The 11439-nt window shown below is 42.0% G+C and overlaps 1 protein-coding gene across 2 annotated transcripts; it reads right to left on the reverse strand.

Annotated features, from left to right (window-relative positions):
- Positions 1–2951: 2951 nt before the first annotated feature.
- Positions 2952–9074, reverse strand: ORNANAV1R3088 (vomeronasal 1 receptor ornAnaV1R3088). Of its 2 annotated transcripts, XM_029057281.2 has the most exons (2): positions 8952–9074; positions 2952–4049 (listed from the first exon to the last, which is right to left on the reverse strand). In XM_029057281.2, the coding sequence occupies exon 2, from the start codon at positions 4040–4042 to the stop codon at positions 3095–3097; it is 948 nt and encodes a 315-aa protein (XP_028913114.1). In that variant the 5' UTR covers positions 4043–4049; positions 8952–9074; the 3' UTR covers positions 2952–3094. The 2 variants fall into 2 exon arrangements, with proteins under 2 accessions (XP_028913114.1, NP_001240409.1); NM_001253480.1 differs by lacking the exon at positions 8952–9074 and having other exon boundaries at positions 3095–4012.
- Between the last annotated feature and the right edge of the window lie 2365 nt (positions 9075–11439).

Genomic DNA, 11439 nt, shown 5'->3' on the forward strand with positions numbered 1-11439 from the left:
CGAGAATGAAAGGCCAGAGAGAAAAAAAGTACTTTGGATATCAGTTGTGATACATGGGTAAACCAGGGTTCTCCTGCAACCCCTTGTAACCCATAAATCCCAGGACCAACCTGACACATCACCATGTAGAGACCTTCCCATAGTGGGATCATAAATGCCCCTTTAACCACTTTGGAGTACATTACACCCTCTTTAGGCTGGAACTGATATGATGCCACTGCCAGGAGTCGCCTTGGGTTTCATAGGTCCCTGCCTGCTAGGTTTCCCTCTTTTCCTGTGTCCGAAAAGTGCTGGTCCAGACCCCTGCAAGTTCCTCCCACTTTAAGTTTGGTGAGGATAGAAGTTAGCATTCATTGATTGATCAATTGGTTGATTGATTGAGCATGAGCATGGGTGAGCATGAGCATGGGTGGGAGTAGTGCTGCATTCCCATTGCCCCCACAGTGGACTTCCAAGGAAGACTCCCTCCTGAAAAAAAGTCTGGAGGACACCGAGATTAGGGCTGTGATGACAGTGGGCAGTGAGTAACATCATAGAGATTCCAAGCAGTTCTTTCACAAAGACTGACATTTATATTGGTACTAACGAAGTGAAGGAGTCTTACTCCGGGGAAGAGCCTGTCCTGGATAGCCGTCTCTTAGGGTATGACAGCACCTCCTCGTTTTATCAGAAGTGTGAGATAAGTGCTGGGGTAATGAAAAGTGGGAAGCTGGGGGGATGTGTTGTTCCATGGTTTACAGTTCTGTATTTGAGAAAATTCCACGAGTTCAAGGTTATGATTTGTAGTCTGCCTGGAATTCTTAGGGAACTTACGTCTAGTACAATGGATACTGCAATGGAAGTGATGGAAAAAGCAGCCCAAAAAAGGAGGATTGGCAATAAGGCTGAAATAAAAATTGATAGAATAGAAATATGGAATAGAGTTCAAAATTGAACGGGAAGAATGGCAGTTATAAAATCTATCAATACTGATGGAGAGCCAGGGATTTCAAATAACCTATTTGGAATAAAATAGTGTAACCCAAGAAGCCAGATACAAAGAGATTCCAATGCAGATATTTCTCTAAAGCAAATGATGTAAATTCCTTTGCTATGCAAGTATCAAAAATTCTTTGATTAGAAGACTAAAACAGTGAGCAGAAAGCAGTAGCCATAGACCTAGGGTACAAGAGACATTTACTGTAAATCCTAGGGGGAAAGCTGATGGGTTCTCAAGTAGCAGTATTGGATGAGAAACTCATCGCACCCATATAAATTGACTGATTCTATCAATATAAGAGGATTCATCTTTTAATGTATGGAAATAACCCCTGGGTTAATATTCCAGTAGGTTGTGGTGATGATCTCTTTCTTAGCAGAGGCCTTTCTCTAAAACTTCCTTATATGTGTAACATCTGCTGAGGGCTCGTGGGTGTTGGTGGGGGGTTTCCAGAGAAAGGAGCTCTCGACCAACGAAACATTAAAGCAGTTTTTAGCTAATTTTTTTTTTAAAAAGCATCACTACCTATTGCTGCTAGAGAAACATTGGCTGAGGGAGTAGAAGAAATTCTAAGATTTTTTTCAGCTAAGCAATAGCCTCTTCCCATGAGACAGTGTAATTGAAGGTCACCAGAAATATCCTTTTCGGGGATACTCTTCTTTTGAAAAGTTGGAATTTAAGAGGGATAGGACAAGAAGGAAGAGGATGAGGAAAAGGAGGAGGAGGAAAGGGTGGAGGAAGTAGAGGAGAGGGAAGAGGTAGAGGAGTAGAAAAAGAAAAAAGAGAAGAAGAGGAGGAGGAGCAGAAGGTATTGGATGAAGAGGAGATGCCAGGAGAGGAGGAAGATAGAAGCAGTACAAGAAGGAATAACAGGAAGGAGAAGAAAAAGGGAAGGGGAAGATGGAAGTGGAGGAGAAGAGAAGGAGGGGGAGGATGAGGAGAGAAAGAGGAGGAGGAGGAGGAGGAAGAGAAGGAGGTGAAGGTTAAAAAAGAAGGAAAAGGAAGAGGAGGAAGAAACCCCTTGTTTAATCAGGAATATAATGAGGATGATGGTCATGACAGTTACTTATATCACCTCGATAGAGCTTCTGCAGAGAGAATAGATGAAATAAAGCAGTGGAGGAGGGTAGGGCAGAATTTGATAGAGAACAGATGGTGTGTGCAAGTGTTCCCTTCCTAAGTGAGAACTGATTCTCTGCTCCTGAGCTTCAATATGACTGATAAAGCACTGCATGGCCATCTTTATGGAATACATTGCCTTTAATAATAATAACGATAATAATAATGGTGGTATTTGTTAAGCACTTACTATATTGAGAAGCAGCATGGCTTAGAGGAAAGAGCCCTGGCTTGGGAGTCAAAGGTCATGGCTTGTAATCCAGGTTCTGTCACTTGTTACCTGTGTGACTGTGGGCAAGTCACTTAACTTCTCTGTGTCTCAGCTACCTCATCTGTAAAATGGGGATTAACTGTGAGCCTCATGTGGACAACCTGATTACCCTGTATCTACCCCAGTGCCTAGAACAGTGCTCTGCACATAGTAAGTGCTTAACAAATATCAACATTATTATTATGATGTGCCAAGCACTGTTCTAAGCACTGGGGGAATACCAGGTGATCAGGTTGTCCCACGTGGGGCTCACAGTTTTAATCCCCATTTTACAGATGAGATAACTGAGGAACCGAGAAGTGAAGTGACTTGCCCAAAGTAACATAGCTGGCAAGAGGCAAAGCTGGGTTTAGAACCCATGAACTCTGACTCCCAAGCCCGGACTCTTTCTACTGAGCCATGCTGCTCCCACAGCTGCTTTATTTACCAGTAATAAAAAGGTCTATGTTATGTTAAGCATTGTTAACATAAAATTCCTTGTGGAGAATGAGAAAGAGAGAGAGACTCCCCACTCCATTTATTTTATTTATTTATTTATTTAATTTATTTATTTATTTATTTTGCTGGAGATCCCAGCTCTTCTCACTGTCTAAATTGGGATGGTTGACTCTCAGAACCTGCTTCTTCCTTCTGCCCAGGATCTTCACAAAAAGTCTGAGGTCTGAAGGCACATGGCCTATTCCTCATTTCTTGGATTCATAATAGGAGTTGGGTATCTTACAGTATTACAGGTCATGTTGGCGTTTGGAGAGTTTGGAGATCCGGGGGTCACTGATGATCAGCACCAATGGGGAGAGGAAGGCATAACATGACCCCAGAAATAATGTAGGATCAAAATAATTCAAATCATTATCCTTGATAAATGACAAAGCAAGCGTAATGCTACTGTTGATGAAATAAAATGAAACAAAGCAGGAGACCAGAAGCAGTATGGTCAGGGTGGCTCTGGATGCCGGGGAGGTCTTGGGGGAGAGACTGGTGCTGTGAATGTGCTGCATTCGCTTGCTGTGTTTATGTAGTACCATCACCATGTAGCCGCTGGAGCAGCTCATGACAAGGACAAAGAAAACATCTCGGAGAGTCTTGGCAGTTAGGAATGAAATACTATTTAACTTATTTAAATAATGTATACTAATACAAGTTTTCCTACTGTGATGTTTGAGTGGGACAGTGACATTTTTGCTGTTGGCAATGGATTTTATTATATTCATTTCTAACAGTAGGTTGAGGCTCCAGAATAAGACAAAGGCAAAGAGAATATATTTGGGGGCTCGGTGTTTGAACTGGTCCCATCTGGAGTTGCTGGGACTGATGGTGATGGCCTGGAACACACTCAGGAGGCAGGTAGTGCAGATGGACAGGCCCCTGGCTACTCTCCTAATGTAAAGGACTAGCTGACACCCAACTACATCCAGAGTACTCTCCCACCTGAAGGCCATAACCATCCCAGGGACAACCTGGGTGAAGAGTGTCAATGCGTTGACCACAGTCAGGTGGCCAAAGATCAAGTCTGTGGTCTTCTTGTATTGGGGCTGAGAAATGAAGACACTAAGATACAGCATGAGCAGTATTGAGTTCCCTAGGAGACCAATCCCTGTCTGAGCAATGAAGAGCACTGTGAAGACCAGGTCACTCAAAAGCATTTTCTTGATTTCTTCAGAAGTACAAAGCATTCAACACCTAAAAGAGGAATGAGAATGACACATCAGTGGTAAATCCTAAAATTATAGAATTTGAAATATCAAGGGAAGTGGTCAGATAATCTAGGTTTAGAATGATGACCAAATTTTTATAGTCCCCCACCAGGTGAGCCTTTCTGGAGAATGACTTTTGGTGATTGATGGTACTTTTAGTGCACACCTGTTTGTGCCACAATCCTGCCATCAATCTTCCTGGGGGCAGGCAAAATGTTTTCCATTGTAATCTACTTTCTAGTATTGTAATCTACTTTGTACTACTTAGTACTATAAATTATTTGAGAAATAATGTTTAAAATATTCCTAATTGTCCTTAAAATGTGCAGTGAAATTTTGAAGACTGCAGGTGGCACTTCCAGGTGGCAAAATGGAATTTCTGTGTGCTTTTATAACAGAATCCCAGAGACGTGGCTAGGCTTAAGAAGAGCAGATGAGCTTCAGTGTGTTCAAATAGAAGATAATAATACATTTAGGTAAAAATAATCCAAATTGTTCCTACATGATGGTTGGCTTTAAGAGATGAGTCATAACTCAGTAATTAGATCTCCAAGTGACAAGCCTCAACCAAATGCTAACTAAGAAGGAGATGGGATAATTGAAAAAGGTGATAGTTTTACCTCCATATAATGCTAAGGAATGCTGGATTCTGGAACAGTAAGTTTATTTCTGATCATTGTATATTATATTTGGAAGCCCCATTCCACACTTAATAATAATAATGTTAATAATGTTGGTATTTGTTAAGTGCTTACTAGGTGCCGAGCACTGTTCTAAGCACTGGGGGAGATACAGGGTAATCAGGTTGTCCCACGTGGGGCTCACACACTTTTAATCCCCATTTTACAGATGAGGGAACTGAGGCACAGAGAAGTTAAGTGACTTGCCCACAGTCACACAGCTGACAAGTGGCAGAGCCAGGAGTTGAACTCATGACCTTTGACTCCGAAGCCCAGGCTCTTAATTCTGCAAAACTCTGAAAGGTAGCTCCCAATGAAGCCTCAAATTGGTCATCTCAAATTCTAGGTGGAAAATCCAACTAGTTATCCTTTAACTCTGTAAAAGGTACATAAAATACACTGCCTGCCCTGTGCAGGATGGAAACTCTTTCCAATCTCATAACTTTGTACATATTCTGGCACTGTCATCAACAAACTCAAGAAAGACATTCTTAAAACCTCATGTCTAGGAAAACCCTACAAAAGCAAATACTAAATGGAAGCTAATTAGAGGATTTGCTTCATACCAGGTTGTTAGTCATAACAGATTCATAACCTGCTTAGAATTACACTAAATCTGCGTGACTGTTCTAAAATTATATTTGCTTCAAACATTGAAAATACTGCCATAAAGAGTACTGTCAATACACCAGGATAGAATACATCTCAGAATGAAATTAAACAGTTTATTGTTTGTAAAGGGATTAGTATGACAATTGGGGATTTAAAATTAGGGCAATTAGAGCATGTAATTTACAAACAAAGTTAGTGTAAATGTTGAAGATGGATAAGAAGGTATTTGGGCTTATATGAAATTTGAATTTGAATTTAAGTAAAATAACTTGGCAATAATGCATGCTAAAAAGAATTTGGGGAAAAACCAAAACATATTATGTAACAAAATATAAATGTAAAAAATTATGAAACAAGGGAACAGACTTAAAGAATGATCTATTAGTTTACTGTGGAGGGAAAAAATGTGCATCACAAAGTGTGTTTAAAGTAAAACAAAACAAAACATACATTAAAACATGAGTGTTTTCTCCAAATGACAGAGAACATACATTTGTCCTCTATGCAATACTCCCACTGTACCTAAGAGCTAGCTATTCAGCTTCCTGAAATCTCACTACTCACTGAACAGTTTCCATCTCCATGTGTCATAAATAGTCCTCACTTCCACATCTTGGCTACTTCATATGTATTTATTGACTCTTAATTGACTCCTCGCCTTCTGGTGCTCGAGGGTGGGAGAAATGTATAATTTGTTCTGGGTCTTCCTGGGATTAGATTCTAGCAGCTCTGGATTTGGCATTTCATAGCCCTGATAGCTATCTCTTCAATGAGAAATTTAGCTCTGGAAGAATGTTGCTTCATATGAGGACAAAACAGTAAAGAAATAACTCTACAGGGGAAATAGAAACACAGCTACTACCAGGTGATAAGAATAAAACAAGTGATTTAGACTACATGGTTCATAGAAAAAAAAAACTTCCCAGAAGATGAAGAGAAATATAAAGTTCACTGCTTAAAAAAGGGGAAAAATATGTGTGATAATGTCAATACAAAGACAAATGGTTTGCATTAGCAATAATAGTCTGTGAGGTCTGGAAGCAAAAGAGGATAAAATAGAGAAGACACACAGATGGCAGAGAAGAGAAAGGAAAAGAGAGAAAGAAGATGAAATGGAAGACAGCAAAGAAGAAGACAGAAAAACAAAATTCAACTGTAATTGAGAGTAAGAATGACTAAATACGATCAAATCTGGTGGGTCTGTTTTCATCATTTCATAAAACTACTGCATAGAACTAAATTATTCCTCTGGGGAAAGAGATTATGGTAATATAAGAAAGTGAGACGTGCATCTTTAAAGACAGGGACATGACCCTAATCAGTTTGTAGGTGATTGATTTGGGGCAGGGTATATTCACAGATCGAAGTTAATAAGACAGCGCTAAATCCTTTGAAAAGGACAGTGCTTCTTGAGAAGCAGCACGGTTCAGGGGTTACATCATGGTACCTCCTAGAGGAAAATGACAGGTTAGACTTAGATAAATCAATCAATGGTATTTCTTGAGCATTTACTATGTGCAGAGCACTGTACTTAATGCTTGGGAATACAATACAACGGAATTAGCAGGCACATTCCCTGCCACATGAGCTTACTAAAGGTACAGAGGCAGGGCTGGGGAACACTGTGGCATTTGAAAGAGAGGGAGATGGTTGTTATTTCCTCCTCTGAAGGAGTCTTAGCCCTGTTCTGAAGGATATTAATGATAATAATGATGGTATTTGTTAAGAGCATTCTATGTGCAAAGCACTGTTCTAAGCACTAGGGGGAAAGAAGGTAATCAGGTTGCCCCACGTGGGGCTCACAGTCTTAATCCCCATTTTACAGATGAGGTAACTGAGGCACAGAGAAATGAAGTGACTTGCCCATAGTCAGCTGACAAGAGGCAGAGCCGGGATTAGAACCCATGACCTCTGACTCCCAAGCCCGGGCTCTTTTCACTGAGCAACGCTTTTAAAATTGATTCATCATCAATGGTATTTATTAAGCACTTACTGTGTGCAGAATACTGCATTAAGTGATTGGGAGAGTTAAATACATCAAAGTTGGTAGACACGTTCCCACTCAGCCACTCTTCATTTTCCCATTCCCTTCTACCTACTCGTCAATGATCCTTAACTCAAATCCCCAACAGCAGTATGCAAGGTGTTGGCTACCAGGAACATTAGTCAAGGAACTGGACAACAGGTGTCAGTTGAAAGGCCTGGGGAAAAGATTCCATTTTTGAAATGTCTCCACTCAGGAAGACTCTTTGAGAGCCTGCTGCAGCCCCCAGGGCAAACAGCAGATATGGAAGAGATGCTGAGGATTCAGCTGAACCCAGAGACTATTCAGGGATCTTTCCCATTATATCATCCTAGCCTCAGCATCCAGAGACTCTGACCCCAACTCAAACCTGCCTCCAGTCCTTCCCCACTCTCCAACTTCCATCAAAGCCAATCATTCACCTTGGTTGTTCTATGCTTCACCAATTTTAGGCAGTGAAGGGCTGATCTTGTCTTGGTCTAGAGGCACCTGGCCAGCAGAGCTGTTAAAGGGATGGGGTCCTGAGTCTGAGATAACCATGCTACTTACCTTGCTGCAGCACTACTAGGAGTTTCCCTGATGGAGCTCATCAAGTATCTATAAAATTCCTAGTGTTAATCTGGAAATCTGAATTATGAGGCTTTATTAGAGGAGCTGCTTTAATAATAATAATTATAACGTTGGTATTTGTTAAGCGCTTACTCTGTGTCAAGCACTGTTCTAAGCCCTGGGGTAGATTCAAGGTAATCAGGTTGCCCCACGTGGGGCTCACAGTCATCATCCCCATTTTACAGATGAGAGAAGCAGCCTAGTCTATCCATGGGCCAGAATCGGGTATCCATGGGCCAGGGAGTCAGGACCTGAGTTCTATTTCTATCTCCACAACTTGTATGCTGTGTGGTCTTGTGCAAGTCACTTCAATTCTCTGTGCCTCAGTTGCTTCATCTCTAAAATGGCGGTTAAGATTGCAATCCCCTTGTTGGACAGGGATTGGGTCCCACCTAATTATCTTGTATTTAGCCCATCAGTAGGATAGTTCCTGGAACATGGTAAGCATTTTAAAAAAGAGCATTAAAAAAGTTCATAATGGGGCTTGTGATTTTCAAAAGATATTACCACTAAAATTGACTTCTAAGGTCATTCAGGTCAGTCCCTCCTCCCCATCGGTGACTCCCTAAACCATCCAGGATATCTGTCTGAAGGCTTTTATTACTCTGCTTCTGTGCAGTGAAGGATGGCCAAGAGGGAGGAAATATTTTTTACATAGAAGGAATCAGGGGAGAGGGAAGGACATAGCTGCAGTGCCTCCCAACACACACACACACACACACACACACACACACACACACACACACGCACAGACATCTCCACATCCCTTCATTATGGCATTTTCCTCTTGGTAACCCTGGCTGAACGGAACCAAATACTGGGCCATTAATTCTGTGTGTGGCAAAAAGAGGAAAGTTGGTATGTGCTTACATGAAATTGGAACCTAGGTCACTGAGCTCAGTCTGCTTAATGGGTTCTACCTTCCCTTCCCATTATAAAGCCTGACACCTAAGGTCACACTCACCCTGACTGGTTTGTAATCCCACCACGCTGTGTAGAGAAGGCCTTGTCTCTTCTGTGTTTGGAGGAGTCCAGCCAGAGCAGCAGTTATAGAGACGGATTTTGTGAGCCCATCTTTCCCTAGGGATGAGATTACACTGTGACCTGTACTGTTGCTGAGATACTGACTGGACTAGGAGCTTGAGACCTCTCCAAAGAAGAAACAAAGTTCTCCCTGTTGGCAAGCCTCCTTCAATTCACACTAATGGCTGAATTAAATAATTGACAATTAATGCAGTAAACAATTAAATGGAAACTATCATTTTGGGAATAAAACATTTTGAGCTCATTAGAGATTCACACTGCTCAAAGAATCCCAGATGTAGAATTAATAATGCCAGGTTATTTGCTCCAAGCCTCCTGACTCATGGCAGCCCTGTCATTACCCCATCCAGAAGGGATATTTGTCTAAAGTTTCATTAATATTTTCTAGGTCAGGGACCAGACTGTGATACTTCATATGGCCAATGGAACACCAAATGATGGTAAAGCTGAGGTGTTTTTCATATTCATTCATTCATTCATTCATTCACTCATTGAATCATATTTATTGAGCACTTACTGTTTGCAGAGCACTGTACTAAGCACTCAGGAGAGTACAATACAACAATAAAGAGATGCATTGCCTGCCCACAATGAATTTACAGACTAGTACTGTGAGGCTGGAAGCAGGGAAGAACAAAGACAGTAAGTCAGGGCAATACAGAAGGGAGTGGAAGAGGAAAAGGGGGGCTTAGTCTGGGAAGGAGGAGTTGTCTTCAATTAGGCTTTGAGTGTGGGAAAGGTAATTGTCTGTTGGATTTGAGGAGGACTTTCTAGGCCAGGGGCAGGATGCAGGTTAGAGGTCCGCAGCGAGATAGGTGAGAAATAAGATAGGTGAGATAGGTGAGATAGCGAGGCAAAGTGAGAAGGTTAGCACTAGAGGAGTGAAGCTTGCCGGCTGGGTTGTAGTAGGACAGTAGTAGTAGGACAGTAGCAAGGTGAGGTAGGAGGGGTCAAGGCTTTAAAGCCAATAGTGAGGAGCTTTTGTTTGATGTGGAAGTGGACAGGCAATTTTTCTAGGAGTGGGGTGGCATATCTTGAACATTTTGATAGAAAAATGATCCGGGCAGCAAAGTGAAGTATGGACTGGAGTAGGGAGAGACAAGATCCTGGGAGGTCAACAAGGATGAGTGATTATAGTAACATGGTAGCAGTTTGGATGGAGAGGAAGAGTGGGTTTTAGCAATGTTGTGAAGGTTCGACTAACAGGATTTAGTGATGGACAGAATATGTGGGTTGAATGAGAGATTTGAATTCATCTGACAGTTGAATTTTATCTACCTGAGGAAATCTAGTTTACATCAGGTTTTAAGGAGGATGGTATCCGGGGTCCTGTTTGGAGGTTGAATTCAGTCCCAGAACAGAATGATCATGGGTCAGGATCCCTGAATTCTGTTAATAAAAATTCAGACAAAGATTTGGAAATGATCCTAGGATGCTAAGATTTTCTGTTATGCTTGTTTTATTACATCAATCAATGGCATTTTTTGAATGCTTACTGTCTGCAGACCACTGAGCAAAGCACTTGAGAGAGTACAGTACAACAGTGTTAGTAGACACTTTCTCTGCCCTAAACCAGCTTACTGTTTAGAGCTTGCAGTCTACTCAGAAATGGGAATATTTCCTTCCTGTTTAACCAGCTTCTTTTTGTTTAGCTAACTCAACTGATAGAGTTCCAAGGACATCCCAAAACTCCTTCCTCAGAAACAAGCAAAGAGGCAGCATGGCTTAGGGGATGGAGCAGGGGCCTGAGTGTCGGAATGACATGGGTTCTATTTCTGGCTCTATCACATATCTGCTGTGTGACCTTAGGTAAGTCACTTCACTTCTCAGGGTCTCAGTTACCTCATCTGGTCTCAGTTACCTCATCTGTAAAACAGGGATTAAGAGTGTGAGTCCTGTGTGGGACCGGGACTGTGCTTAAGCTGATTAACTTGTATCTACCCCAGTACTTAGAACAGTGCTCAGCACATAGTAAGTGCTTAACAAGTACTGTAATTCTTCTTCTTATTATTATTAAGTATTGATGTCTGGAGCTAAGAGACATTAGGCAGTGTTTCCAAGTAAAATCAAGAAACCATTCTAAAATGAATGGAGCTATCTCTGCCTCTTCAACCTATTTCCTGTTTGGTTTTCTAAGTGTTTTGTGTCCAGAGATTTCGCCCGGACCCTTGGAGCCATTACCTCGTGGGTCCGGGATCTCTGCTCCCCTGGGGCTGAATCGACCACCACATGGACTCGGGAGCTCTCCTCCCAGGCGGTGGTTCCTTGGGCTGCCTGACCCCCATTTCCAGCCTAGCTCTTTAGCAGCCTTTTGGCCACCGACCGCCGACTTTAGCGGCTTTTTGACCGCCGACCGCCGACTCATCCTCGCCGAGACCACCCCCCCTCTCCCGGGAAGCTGAGCCTTG

The sequence above is a fragment of the Ornithorhynchus anatinus genome, unplaced genomic scaffold (genome assembly GCF_004115215.2).
Source record: "Ornithorhynchus anatinus isolate Pmale09 unplaced genomic scaffold, mOrnAna1.pri.v4 scaffold_80_arrow_ctg1, whole genome shotgun sequence".
In the NCBI taxonomy this organism is placed as follows: domain Eukaryota; kingdom Metazoa; phylum Chordata; class Mammalia; order Monotremata; family Ornithorhynchidae; genus Ornithorhynchus; species Ornithorhynchus anatinus.

Bases quoted from the DNA above. Each gene is read 5' to 3' on its own strand.
- ORNANAV1R3088 (XM_029057281.2), bottom strand. From the start codon at position 4,042: ATGCTTTGTACTTCTGAAGAAATCAAGAAAATGCTTTTGAGTGACCTG.